At 45.7% G+C, this 14887-nt stretch overlaps 1 protein-coding gene across 1 annotated transcript; it reads right to left on the bottom strand.

The window, feature by feature from the left end:
• Positions 1-3645: 3645 nt before the first annotated feature.
• On the bottom strand, positions 3646-7468 carry LOC124674447 (ferredoxin--NADP reductase, embryo isozyme, chloroplastic). The gene is made up of 6 exons (XM_047210494.1): positions 7325-7468; positions 7178-7228; positions 6014-6334; positions 5316-5535; positions 4194-4434; positions 3646-3988 (listed from the first exon to the last, which is right to left on the bottom strand). The coding sequence occupies exons 1-6, from the start codon at positions 7346-7348 to the stop codon at positions 3730-3732; spliced, it is 1116 nt and encodes a 371-aa protein (XP_047066450.1). The 5' UTR covers positions 7349-7468; the 3' UTR covers positions 3646-3729.
• Positions 7469-14887: the final 7419 nt, after the last annotated feature.

Genomic DNA, 14887 nt, shown 5'->3' with positions numbered 1-14887 from the left:
GAGTTGGTTGGAGGCTGACTCGGGTCGCGTTGGTAACTTGGAGGAGCTTAGCCTTTTGCTCTGTTCTTCTCCAGTGGGCCCCACGAAAGCGGAGCTTGGCTGATCTGGCGGAGGAATGGGTGAGGAGGTCCCCTTGGCGGAGTCGCCATGATGAGCGGGATCTTCAGGAAGGTCATCAATGTCGATGATATCCTTTGGATCCGGCTTGGAGGCGGAGGAAGCCTTGGGCGGAACTTCAACCTCAGGAGTAATAGGAAAAGAAGCCGGAGATGGCCTGGCTCTCTTCTTGAGGACCCTTGGGGCCTTGGGGGCTGGCTTCCGGAGCTTCAGGAAAAACATAGAAGTATAAGAGCGAGCGTTAAACCAGAACTTGGGTCTCGGAAGTAGATGCTTACCCGGAAGGCTTGAAGAAATGCTGGATAGCAGGCTGCCCCTTGTTGCTGGTATTAATCAGCGAGAGGCGCTTCTTTTCCGCCTCCAATTTCCGGGTAGCCGCAATGCTGAGCACTTCGCGGGCGCGTTTCGCATGGGGGCTGGAAGGAGCTGGCTTCTTCCTCTTAGCGGGGCGGGAAGCCTCGGGAGCTTCCGCCTCCGATGCGGCTTCCGGATCCGCGTTACCGGTGGATGGGACTCGGAGGAGAGTTCCGAGTTCATTTTCCTCAAGCGCCTCGAGCTAATGCAAAATTAAACACCTAGATAAAAAAGTTTGAAGAAAAACAATAAACCAAAGTCAAGACGACGTACCGCGGTTCCGGATCCATCCGTGTGGATGTCTTTATTGCATACGTGAACATGGAGTTCACGCGGGACCTTGATGAGGACCCGGATCCTCTTGTCGATGGCGTCGGCGGAGAGATTGTCTTTGGTGGCGCGCATTGGATCATCGCGCCTGTGTATTCAAACATCAGGCGGTCCCTTTGTTGGAGCGGCTGGATCCGCTTAGTAAACCAGGAAAGGGTTAAGTCCTTCCCCGTCAGCCCCTCCCCCGTGAGCTTGCAGATCCGCCTGACAGCGCGGGTCAGTTGAGGCGAGTCGGAGAAGTGGGGGCAGTGCGTCCATGACGGAAGCTCGGTGGCGGGGCAGTTCTTAAAAGGCGGAAGTTTCTTTTCGCTCGCGGGGTCGGAGACGTCCTTCGGATAGAAGAAACCCCCGGACCAGTATCTCGCGGATTCGTGGCGGTCGGTGGGGGGGTAGACGCGGCCCGGGCGGATCATAAAGGTGATGGATCCGCATGTAGCGAGTTCGGCGGATTGCCGGATCCTCTCCTTCTTGACAGAGAAAAAGTATTGGAACGGAGAGATCTCGGGGGTTACCCGGAGATGGCCTTCGCGAGAGGGTGACGTGGTTGCCGATGGCAAGCACGCTGTTTGGAGATATGTTGTGGGGTTGGAGTCCATACGTCTTCGGAATCTCCGGGAAGAAGTCCGAAGGCGGAAATGAAAATCCGCGCTCCACCGGCGCCTTCGTCGGCACCATCTCGTCGTCCCTCGGAGCCGGAGCTAGTTCATTTGGAACCGACCTCCGGCTTCCGGGTTGCGAAAGCCCTCCGACTCGAGGTTCTTCGGCTCCATCTCGGTGGTGGTACGGGGCCACCATTTTCCTTTAGCTTCGGAATCTCGCTTCAGAGCTTTCGACTTCTTTGTGACCTCTTCCGCACTGGTGCTCCGTTTGACCCGCCCGGAGGCTTTTTCCGGGTGAGCGAGAGGTCCCCTCGGCCTCCTTGCCGGAATCCTTTGAAGGATCCGGCTTGAGCGGAACGAAGGGAGGAGGGGCGGAGGAGATTGGGGTCGCCATGATTGGTTCCGAGGTCGGAGGCGGAGTCGTTGAAGACATCGAAGAAAAAGGGTTTGGCGGAAACTTACTTTAGTCGGATCCCACATCGTCTTCCCCAAGTTCACCCCTACCGACTACGGCGCGAAAGTGAAGCTCGAAGACTTACTGTAATGGCGTATGCGGTGGTCGGAGTCGCCGGCGACGAGTTTTCCGCGCGGTGGCTCGCCGGAGTTAAGAACACGAAGAACACTGCGGTGGTGGACTCGCTCCGGTGATGCTCCGGCGACTATTCCGGCAGGTTCCGGCACGGCGGAGGAAGAGCTCACGGGCGGCGCTCGGCAGAGAGGTGAGAAGGGGGGTGAATGAGAGTAAGGGCCTCGACGGCGGATATTTATAGGCTGAGGGGATAAGATTCGTGCTCTGCATCCTGTGGTCGGAACGCAAGCGTCGCACCGTTGGATGCGCGAAAGTGTCCCAAACCCTAACAGTAAAAATGGCTAGAGATAAGTTACCGCAGAAATCGCGCGAAAATGGCGCCAGAATTGGCGGAACCGTTTGAGTCTTTTAAGATTCCGGGTAATTGCGTGAGGATAAGTTAGTTCTCATTCGCGAGCGAGGGAGTAACCCGGAAATGTTCTTTGGAATGTCGATGGATGAAGTCCCGCGAGATGGGAGCATTTTCCGACTAAAAGTTGGGGAAAGAAGAAAATGTGAAGTTGGAGCTCTTCAAGTTTCTCCGCGTTACCAACGTTTGCCGAAGATCGTGATGAACCGGCAAGGCGGAAGCTGCGAGTGAAACTCGGAGAACTGCGGGGGCTACCTGTTGTGGGTATACTTCATGGGTGTACCATCGACGGTGCCTAGATCCCGAGCAAGCCCGGGTGGCCCATAGATGGTGATGAGGCATGTGGCCCATCGGGCGGCCCGATTCTTCGTTGATCATGAAGGAAGAAGTCCGGCCCAGGGATCGATAGCCGGATCCGTACCGACATTAGGAGTAACCCGGATCCATGGAGGCCCATGAGTAACCCGGATCCGAGTACGACGTATATGGAAGGCGGATCCGTGACGTGCACGGCAAGATATTGTACCGTAGTTAGGCTATCCGTAATCCGGCTAGGACTCTCCATGTAAACCCTAGATCCGTGCGCCTTTATAAGCCGGATCCCGGGAGCCCTAGAGGCACAACCACAACTCATTGTAACAACGCGAAAGCGCCCGGATAATTCCGGACAAGCGGCGGTAGGCCCCGTCATCGTGCGGGTGTTCCGAAGGCCGGGTAACTCGCGTACCACCGTCCCGTGTGCACTCCGCCCTATGGCCCCTACTTCTTCTCCCCCTCGTGAGGATCCCTCCTCCGAGGTACCGTCGATTAGGCAACGACAGGTGCGGACGCAACTAGTTGCGGAATATCCCCTCTCAGAGCGGGAAAGCTACACTTGGTAACTTGTGATGCAAAATGGACAGGGGTAGCTAACCGGTAAGATTTTGCAGCCAAACTTGCCCCTTCATTTCATCATTATAGCTTTGCATTTCTCGGGACGGGCCGGGCCGACCAAAGCCCGATGCAAAAAATCCCGGCCCAGGCCTGGCCCGACCGCCAGGCCGAAAAAAGTGGCCCAAGCCCGGCCCATGGAGGAGAAAGTCCGTCGGGCCTCGGGCCTCGGGCCGGGCCCGCTTCAGTAAAACGACGGCCCAAGCCCGGCCCGGCCCAAGCATCGGGCCACAAAATCAGGCCCAGGCCCGGCCCAGGCCCAGAAACATGGTCGGGTCGGGCTTGGCCCGAGAATTTCGGGCCGGGCCAGCCGGGCTGCCCATGGCCAGGTATTTTCATCCACTACGCGAAGCAGCAGGTTATGAATGAGCCTATCGTTTACAATGCGGTCAGAACAATTCAATCATCAATTATGTTTTCCATCTCGCGGTGAAAAAAATCAGAATCCATGACACGGTATCCTAGTAAACCTCCACATGCCATTGCTTGTTCTTTTTCAGCTGTGACAGCTTCTGGTCCCAACTCTCACCTCTTTGCTCAGCTACTCTCTTGAGTGTGTCCTGGATCCCAGGCATCATGCCCTTCAAACCACAGAAGTAGATGTGCGCACCACTATCCAGAAGCTTGAAGATTTCATCGCTGTACTCCTCAATCTTGTCCTGCACATACATCTTGCCGCCACTCTTGTTCTGCTGCTCCCGGCTTAGTGCTTTGTCATACCTGCAAGGTTCAGAAACTTGAGTCAGCTCAAACAAGAAGCAGTCAGCCTTTACTCAAGTCAGAGGCATAAATACAATCAGATCTTAGAGCTCTTAATTACAGAAGTAGATACCATGGTTGAATGAACAGAGAACTGGACTGTCACATTCATAACTATATCATTGGGTATATTAAAACAAGATATTGAGCAGTTAAGTCTTTAAACCTGAAATTTTCTGGATACTGTTGAAGGTAGTTTGTGAATTCTTCATCATAGAGAAGGCTGTCAGTGTTGGCAACACCAAGGAAGAGCCAAGCCAGACCACCAAACTTGAAAGCAGGGACATCTTCCATGAACATACGACGTAGGTAGCCACGGAAAGGAGCGACACCAGTGCCAGTTCCAATCATGATATGACTTGCATTTGGGTCATCCTCAGGAAGAAGCATTATTTTTCCTGCGGGGCCTGAGCATGGGGGAGAACCATCATGAGATGCTCAACAGCTTAAGTATTACAAAATCTAGTATATACCAATGAGAAATAAACTATGTTAACTTCCTATGCACTTAAAAATGTACATAATAACTGAGAACAAGTACGCAAAACAAAACAAAACAAAACAAAGAAGATGAGGCCCTAATATTGGAAGGACATATCTTTTCAGAGTGCCCACCAGCCCACAACCCCACCCTGCCAGATATTATATACTGATACACCTATATGATCTGAAACAACTTGGAAACAAAATTATTTGAGTTAGAAGCTATGACTTGTTTTTTATGCGAGCAGGAACAAAGGAGGATGATCGCCAAAGAGTTCAACTCAAATGGATTCCGCCAAGGCCGGAGGAGATGAAGCTGAATGTCGATGGAGCCTTTATGGACCACGGTGCTGGCATTGGCATGGTCCTACAGGACTCCCAAGGGGAGGTTCTCTTCTTGGCGTGTCGCTCGTTGCAGCACTGCAGAGATGCGACGGAAGCGGAACTCCTGGCCGTGGAAGAAGGACTGCGCCTAGTTCTGCATTGGACACAGCTGGGGTTTACGGTGGAGACAGATTGTGCAGAGGCTGTAGAGCTTATCAGGGAAACAACTCCAAACACCTCTGTGTTTGCCTTTAAAGTCAATGTAATTCGTGATTTATTAAGGGAGAGAGAGACTAGAATAGTCAAAGATCAGCCGTGTGATCAATACTGCCGGTCATGAGTTGGCTAAACTAGCTAGGGTTCAGGGCCATACTGATTTTTGGCTCAGAAGCTCTAGACTGTAACCTGTGTTCTAATTAATGGAAATCTCTTTCCCCCCGCAAAAAAAAGGCTTTTTACATGGATGAATGAAACTCCATACCTGTGATCTGAATTTTGTCACCCGGTTTTGAGTCACATAGGAAGTTACTGCAGATACCCTTCTTGGAAGGGTCTTCTTTTCCAGTTACAGGATCATAATAAACAGCACGGCGAACACACAGACTAGCAGTCCTTCCATCAAAAGAATCACCATATCTGGTAGATGCAATAGAATAGAGCCGGACGGTATTTGGGGCCCCAGGTTTCTTAGGGTTCTCTCCCTGGCAGTAAAATGCACAAAAGTCTAAGAGAGCAACAAAGATATGCGATGAAGGAACTTTTTTTTTGTAAGGAAATCAACTTTAGTTGCTCTTTAACTAGTCATCAGTCATCAGACATGTTTCTTCTGTCTTGACAGAACGTTTTATTAGCAAGGATCTACACCTATTTTAACAGCAACTATCTTATTATCAGCAATCCAAGAATCTTACATACCAGATTTTGTGTCTACAGATTTAAACACCATTCAACATAGTATTATGAATAATCTCTTATCTGTAGCAATGATGGTTCAAATTTATGATCCTTCTTGATATTGATTTTACTACTTTTTTTTTTTTTGAAAACAATACATCCAGAAATGCAGACAATAAGTGATCAACATTCACTAGCGACGAAGGGAACGACAGAAAGTAGTTACATCAACATTAAGAAGGTGATGCAGTAATTTTGAGCAAGCATACAGGGGGAAATACTTACTGGAGGAATGACACCGTAACTTTGTCCTTCCCAGTACGGAACATTGCCACCATGATCAATGACAACATGACATGTTTCACCAGGAGCTTTAGGACCTACAATTCTCTCCACAGAGACAATTGAGGCTGTGTAAGGTCCCTTTGGTTTGTACAAATTGAGGGGTGGCTCCTTTGCATTCTCCAATTCCAGAGGTTTTATTGCAACTTTACTTCTGCTCGCTTGTTGTACGGACATGCAAAGGATCTTCATATGTCTTGATTGCAGGGTCTTGTGTTCCCATGCTAACTTTCGGGGCCATGAACTATTGCAGGAGTTATTACCCTGAACAATAAAAATTTAATGCTATACAAAAATACCATACTCAACAACTATAAGGAAAATCTACAAGTTTGCATGTAAAGTTCAAAAGTCATTCCTAAGTCCTAGAGATGATAGATTCCCTGCCTAGGAATGTTTTGGAAAAGAAAGTAGAGTTTGTGCTGGATGAGTGCATCTTACTAATAATTTTCAAATGGCATACAAGAATGTGCATGTTGCTAGCTCATATAGCACCAATTTCCCAGGCCAAGTCTTATTTATACCTTAACATAACACCTATATCCCATCAGATAAGTGATACCTGATGACTGGCGTCAGGGATATAGTTGTGTAGTAGGCATGCACATGCCAATTTAATCAACCGAAGATAAGACGATTAAAGCAAAAAAAGACTAGAAATATGCAGCCGGTCATAGTACATCTTTTACAGGACTGATCCATACTCAGCAGATCATGAGTTATGCCCACCACCCTTCTCCCCAAAATACAGTAGTATCATGATGAAATATAATGCTTGTGTGAAAGAATCATGCAATACTAGTCAGGAATCAGCTACTTTCATCCATGTGTCGCACGCACAAACAACATATCTCTGCATAAGATCAACCCTTACACTTACAGGGATATTGGTAGTACACATTTCGCTTCAAGCCTTCAACAGTTCAAAATTAGGGGATTCTATTTCTATCTGGTGGTTTGGAAATTTTGGCTTTCTGAACTGAACTATTAATCTACAGTGACAGTGCAGATCGAACCAGGAGATTCATCAACCAAACAACCCGAAATGGGGCGAAAATTAGCACCAGGGAGAGTCATTAGATCCACAGTATGACAGTAACCACGCACCTTGAGCGAAGAACTCCTCGGGTGGCGACCGATCGGCACCGCGACAGCCACCTACAGCGCAACCACGGAAGCGGGCGAAGGTCAGTGCCATCAGCACAGCGCGAGGAGCCAGGAAGACGCGCGCGTGTAAGATGAGAGCGTGCGTACCTGGGCTCCGAGGGCGGAAGCCATGGCCGATGGATCGCGTGCAGAGGCAGGGGTTTGCTAGGGTTTCGATCCGCGGAAGCGACGGGAAGGAAGGAAAGAGACGAAGACGACGAGTGTGGCAGTTTGGTGAAGTGTCGAAGAGATTCCAGAAAGACCGGCAACTTTGTTCTGTGAACTCTGTTCTACACTGTTCCTCAAAAAACTCTGTTCTACTGAAGCATCGCCACCTTTTTTCTCAAGTATTCCTCAACTTTTTTATATCCTTTTTTTAATAGATAATTTATCTTTCAAATTGATACAAGTATTTTCTACTGAAGCATCGCCAATACGTAATAGCTGTCTTACAGAATGCAGTGTTCATGACTACGGCCAGAAAATTAGTTTCGTGGGTGTGGGAACATGTAAGATAAACAAGCGAAAGTTTTTTTTTTCTGAAACATGATATATTACGCAAGCAAGCCGCCTCATTAAAAACCTTCGAGTTTCCTTAGGTACCCTGATAAGTAAAAGAGTACGTAAGAAACTTGCTGCTCCGAGTTCAAATCACGGTTACATCGTTAAGAAGGACTTGTAACATAAAGCTAGGGGTTCATCGACCCAAATACAGAAAAAATTAGTATCAAAGCAATTCCTAGCTAATTCATGAGCAGCATCATTTGTATCCCTCCCTGTATGCATGAACTCCACCCTCCCAATAAATCCCACTTGGGACAGAATATCTGCATAGATCGCAATAGCTTCATTCCAAATCCTTTCCGCACCCGAGCATAATTGGATCACCTCCCGTGAGTCAGATTCTGCCTCCACATGATTGTATTTGTATCCTAAAGAATTTGCAAATGTTAGTCCATGTAACATAGCCATTGCCTCAGTCATGGTTGCCGATATCGCATGTGGGATTTTTTTTGTTTGGGCTGCAATAAATTATCCCCTACTATTTCTTAAAATTGCTCCACAGGCTCCTTTTTGTTCCTCCATTGAAAAAATGCATCAACATTTAACTTCACTGTATGTGCCTTTGGCTTCGACCATGTTCTTTTTGCTTGGCCCGATCTCCATTGTTTCTTCACTGAATTTGCTGCAATCGCCTTAATTGAATTTGTACAATGCATAGTTGGTGGTATTTCTTCACCATGCGATATTTTGCGCCGCATCCACCAAATGTACCATGCAGCAATTGCAGTCACATTTCCCAAAACTGTTTCTCCAGCTCCTGCCTTTTTATGTATATAAAGTATGCAGTCACACCTGCTTTGCCACCACAAGAAAATAAACGAAAGAAACCCGCGAAATCTAGTCATGATCACTGCCGGTATTTTCAGATGACACACAATATAATCCAACAAAACAACAATCTCCATGACATGGCAATTCACAATTTCTACCATAAGTACAACAGGAATACAACAAACCACTCAGGTATGGTCCAAAGGGAGTCATAAAGGAGTTGTTCAATTATAACACCGAAATGAATCAAAAGAAAAGGATCATGTATAAGGGTTCTTCCCCTATTTATTAGGGCTGTTCACAACACCGAAAGCTGAAGGGTTATTTTTCAAGCAGTCTGTCTTTTGTTTTCTGAAATGGAAACCACAGCATTGTGCAGTTCGGGGTAAGATGGCGCTGTCGTTTGTAGCGAACTGCAGCAACCAGATCGGTCTACGCCCCAGCCAGGTAGTACCGTCTGTGACCAGATCAGGACTCCCAGCTGCCAGATTTGCCACCAGATGATTCAGACAATGCTGTGTTGAAGGCTCCCCTGTGTTTTCAGCAACAAAATACAGTAAATGCATGGTTGGAACTTTCAGTCTTGGCGATATTTGCTTCAGTGGACCAACAACAAATTTGTGATGCCAGATAGATCGGGACAAGACTTACACTGAGACAGTTATCGAACGCCGTATCTCTCAGCGTGATGGGAAGGCAAGTTTTTGGCACCACACGGACCCTGCATTGGAGAGGAGAAGAAAAGAGCATCTGCGCTTTAGAAGATGTATAGACATGAAATGGTATCACAATAATGGGAATGACAGCACAAACCGGATTATCAGACAGCCTGAGGTAACAACGAATGATTGTCTTCAGCAACCTCACCGAAGGCTGATCAATCAATGAAACAATCATAACTGCTAAAGCATGGCCCGTAGCAAAGAAACGTTTAGGAGTGGCACAAATATAGAGCACGCCGACATCATCTAGCAAAACCTTTTGGACAATGTAAGTTGCCACCTGAATACACATTCACCGGCTCAGTCAAAGAAAAAGTAATGGTCATGAAAACTAGCAGAATGAGAGTCCAGCTGAAATGGGGCTTATTGCTAGGATTTACTTCATGTGAATTACTACACGCAGAAGAGATGTTACAAGGAAATAGCAATATTTATGTATATCTGCTACAGAAAGTAGCATAATAATATAGTTACTGAAACTGCAAGTTATGTATTAGCTGTTACTGGATTGGACAGGGTCTTTCTTGCATATTTTATTACACTTGTAAGGTATATATGTTTAACCTTTGGCTACAGAACAGATAAATGATTCTGGCCAAATTGTTTGTGAAGATAACTGGTGGCCTGCTAGACCAAATTCTAGAACAAACAGCGACTCTTTTTGTCAAAGTAACGTATCTCACTCAAATACACATCTTTACTATTAAATTGCAATAGGTGGCTGCCTGGTGTCACAAACGGGCCAAAGTAATTTCTAGGCCCAACTTTTTCGGCAGCCCTTGGCCCAATGTTTTTTTAATCCTGTCCTTGGTGACAGCCGTCGTTTCCGTCGTTGTTACCACCCATAGACAAATCGGAACAGAGTCGGCCCAGCTGAACGCTTTGGCTCGCACCACCAGGATTCTAGGATCATGCTCTATATAATATCACGTCATCCCCTCAAAAAATTAAAAAAATATCACGCCACGCCCCCGCAGCTGCAAGGCAACTCCACGGCTTGACCTACCTCGCCGCCTCGGCTTCTCGCAGACCCCGGCGATCCAAGTGGAAAATACGCATGGTGAACTTCCTTTGTGTTCGCCTTGAGCAGCCGCCGGTTTCCACCTCCACCCACCACCGCTGACAATGGAAAGATAAACCCATGGATTTGCTAAATTTGATCTACATAATTCGCCAGAAAAAATCGATCTACATGATTCAGATGGGGATGATGCCCTGCTGCCACCGTTGACAACGGCAGGAGACTCCCATGTAAGGATTGGCTGTGCTCGCTCTCCTCCAACGAGCGTCACCTGCGCTGATGCGCTCCACCTCCAGCCTCCAACCCCGGTCTCCGCTAAGCCAGATCAGCGGAGGTCAGCTGACGAAGGAGATTCGATGGTCACGCTCACTCGTGAAACGTGTGAAGATGCGGTTGACGTTTGGCCTTACTATTTGGATTTGGCCAAATTCGATCTACCTGATTCAGATGCAGCTCAAATCGCACAGGGCGGCTATATTAACTGACGGCGAGTCCTTCTTCCTGGCCGCGCTGCCATGGTGAGCTCCCTAGGCGCTGAGGTGGTGCTTCTGTCGACGAACGGAGCCAGGGGCGCTGGATTTGTCTTCAATCTGAGACACGGTCAGACCCACGGGAGAGAGTATTTTGTTTGGACGGGACTTGCTAGAAGGTTCAGCTGGGAGAACTGATGATAGTTGCAGTGCGAGGAAAGTACCCCGTGGGAACCAGCGTCCAGAAACAATAAACAGTGAGCTGATGTATAGATGTACTACTACGTTAGTTTTTGATAATGCACCAGAGCCCTATTTCACTTCTCATCCAGTTGGCAGGCGCAGCGACAGCTGCGATGGCTTTGACGGCGGCCGGCATGCAATTGGCAAAATCCCTAGCTATATCAGGTAGAGACATTTTCATGCAGATCCCGCTGCCCATTTGGTTGTTTAATGTAAGAGTCCATGGCTTTCCATGATAGTTTCACAAGAATTGTGATTAATTTGTTCTATCTCTATTTCTTTAGACGTGTTCTCAAATTGTATTTGTAGACTGATTATCACTCTATAGTGGCTGTTTATTTCTTTTTGCGAGAAATCCACCAATCTATTAATAATCATCAACAGTAGTACAAATTATTGCGACGACTACAAACACTAATTTTACAATGTGAATCGAGATCATGTAGTGCACCAAGAGGTAACAGTAAAGGGTGGCCAAATTATAGGTCATAGAATAATATACATCATAAATGAAAAGAGCAATTTACCCAGCCCGGTATAATTGTTTTAGGAGACTAATTTATTTTCTTCCCACCAAAATTTACTACTCAGATTCAAATTAATCGACTCAACTTTATGTAAATATGGAGTCAATTAATTTGAACCAGAGGGGTACCTAAAAAGATTAAAGGGTAGGTTGTGAGTTTGATATAACTATATTACATACATTTTGAAATATTAAATAGTAAAATTCTAGCTCCGCGACTGCACGAGTACATATGGTACGCAAGTACATATGATATGCAAAAAACATCTTCTACCATAATGACTCATATGCACCCAATTTGATTTGATTTGTGGACTGAATATGTCGTTGCATAATTCAATGGGTATGTGAGTTCTAAGTCCTATACCGTCGCCCCTTAAAATCTAAAGGACTACAAACTCCAGGGTAAAAGTTGTCATCAACATGTATTACATGTTACGACGTCTCGAAACGACATAGGGGTGACATATTAGAAGGATCAAAACTTACTATACTGATTATGTAAATCAATCTATCACAGTGTATAAGCATATTTCCGCAGCAATGCGCGGGCATGTTTTCCTAGTATAACTAATATGCCATGGTAGTATAATGTACTTAACAAAATAAGCTTCTCAGAACTCAGATATATGAACTATTGATATGTATAAGTGGATTGCCTAACCCTTTTCATCAGTTAGGATTTTTGGTTGCGCTGGCTAGTGCATGAAGCTTGACATGAACCACATGTAGCTAGTAGTAAGGAAACCCCACAAGATGCATCAAGAAGGATTAAACAGGTATAAAGCATTTCAAAATCAGGACCAAGAAAAAAATCAGGACCAAGCAAACCCTCAACTGATGATAGATGAGAACATTATTATGCTCCAGCTAAACTTCAGTTAGACAAGCATGCTAAAGACACATAATTTTTAATGTGAAACATGCAGATTCTTTTATTTGGACAGTTGGACTAAAACTTGAAGCTATATGTTATGATTTAAGTTCTGAAGGAGAAGTATATGCGCAAGTACTTGTAAACCAATTAAGTTGTTTTATAATTTCAAAAATAAATTAACCTATTTTCCGCCAAGTCTTAGGCTTGTAAATTGTAACTACATTCATTTTATCAAGGTGCGAGCTTTGTTTTTTCAAGGAGGGGAAATTCTAAATATATCATGATAGTGAATCCCACTAGCTCTTAACCCCAGGTTAGGAAAGGATGATAGCCATTTGTCTACTCGTGGACTACCCAAATGTTCGATACATCGCGGCCTCAAAGATATTTTAATGAAAATATGAGAATAATATTGAGGCACTCAAATCTCAAATACCTAGAGAAAACTTGACTGATCTGGACCCTCCCCGGAAGCTGCGACGCTCAGTCGCTCAGTCGCTCCGGAGAGGAGGAAAAGCATCAGGGGGATCAATGTGCCGAGCCTCCTCCTCCCTGCCCACTTCTCACACCATAGCCTCTCCTCATACCCGCCCGCTGCCGCTCGACGGCGCCGCAGCGAACAGAGGGAGACCTCATCAGCAGGGCAGCCGCCGCCGTGAGAGGCGGCGTCACTCGCCACACTGCCGCTCTGTAACTATGTAGATTTATTTATTTATTTTGAGGGTGCTGTAACCATGGCGATGGACAGGAGGACAGGAGATAGCACGGAGTATCATGAACTTCGAGATCATGGGCCTTAATCCTATTACATTTAGGCCCCACTAGTTCTAGTAATGGGCTTCATACTACATCGTGGCAGCCTAACTCCCACATATATTGGGCCAGCCGCACGCTTTTTTTTTTTGAAGAGTTGCCGCACGCATGTAATAGAGCAAGTGTTGTTTACGCTCTGAACCGAAAACCCAAAAATTCTGAAGAAACTGGAATCCGAAATCTTATTATTTTTCATACACGGCTATCATTTGCTCAATGCTCATGATGCTGAGTTGGACACCATTATTATTGTGCTTATTTGTTGTTCGCTTTGCTCTTTTTGTCTTTTTAGCATGCTACCTAACAATATATATACAGAAATAAAGATATTCTCAGAGCAAGTTGCAACATACTACGCAAATGCTCTTGTGGTACCATATCGTGAGCTGGCCACCTACAAAGCACACAAAAAGAAAAGAACCAATAAGCTAGCAAGGTTGCAACTACTCTTTAAAAAAATCATACTGCATAGTTCTAATCCACCGTACGAGAGTATAACAAGTCCCAGTTATAACCTTGTTAATTTGGTGGTCGCTGCAACGTCTAGCTCACATGCATGGGTCCTCCATCCAGAAAAACAATCTAATCTCTCCCTTATTCGAAGTGACTAATGATGTGCTGCGTTGATGGTCACTAGTATCCTACCACCTTCGCGGTCTCCTTTGCAATTTCTTTTATTTCTTTTTTGATGAATAGGATACGATCAAATGATTCCTCTATCTCTTTCTCTCCCTCAAACACACACCATACCCTCCCTCTCAAAGGGAAATCTTTGTATATGAGTAGACCTTTTTGACTTAAACCTCATTTCTCTTTGATTTGCCATTCCCCTTTATCTTTATGCTAGATGGGACATGTATGTATTTTCTGTAATCTTCTTGGCCGATCATCATCTATTCACCGGATTCGTGCACTTAATGATTTAATTTATTTGCATACACAAGTACTTATATATGTAATTCTTAATCATAATCATTGTTGAGTACAACACTTCTTGCATCACAAGTGGACTTGCAAAATTCAACCAGATATATATAGGTTTTGGCAAGGCAGTGCTCCTGCCACTTTTTTGGATTATTTTTTCCACCAACTTGAAGCAATAGCTAGAAGAGGCTTTTTTTATAAGCGTCGGCTGGTGTCCCGGTTGTTGGAAACTCTCTATCGTAGGTGAAAACAAGGATCGGCACAGACTTGGTGGACGAGCATCGATTTATCCATACTTAACCCTAACTAAATATACAAAGAAGCAATGGCACGCGCGAGAGAATGATACATACACAAGTACAACCTCCGTCGGAAATAAGTGGCTCAACTTGACGTAGTTCAGTGTGAACTGAGAGAGTATTTTGCAGGAATCTTGTAGGATTTTCAATAATAATGATGGTTCATTGTTCGTATACAGACCCCCAACTCTCCCAGAGATGAGTTAATGATGATTTTGCGCTTTTATACGTGACATTTTGTGCAAAAGCAATTCTAATGAATGCATACATACGAGGACAAGACATCACTGGCAATATACGAAATCCCCCCGTAAACAGATCATTTTGTTATGGAGTCGCACGATTAGCTTAAACTAGATGCTTGATGAGACGTCGTTGTGAGAAAGAAAATGAAAGACTCGTCGCAAAAAAAAATTGTAAAAAGAAACGTCATTATCGACA

The sequence above is a fragment of the Lolium rigidum genome, chromosome 7 (assembly GCF_022539505.1).
Source record: "Lolium rigidum isolate FL_2022 chromosome 7, APGP_CSIRO_Lrig_0.1, whole genome shotgun sequence".
Lineage (NCBI taxonomy): Eukaryota > Viridiplantae > Streptophyta > Magnoliopsida > Poales > Poaceae > Lolium > Lolium rigidum.
This window is presented reverse-complemented; position numbering and strand designations above follow the sequence as displayed.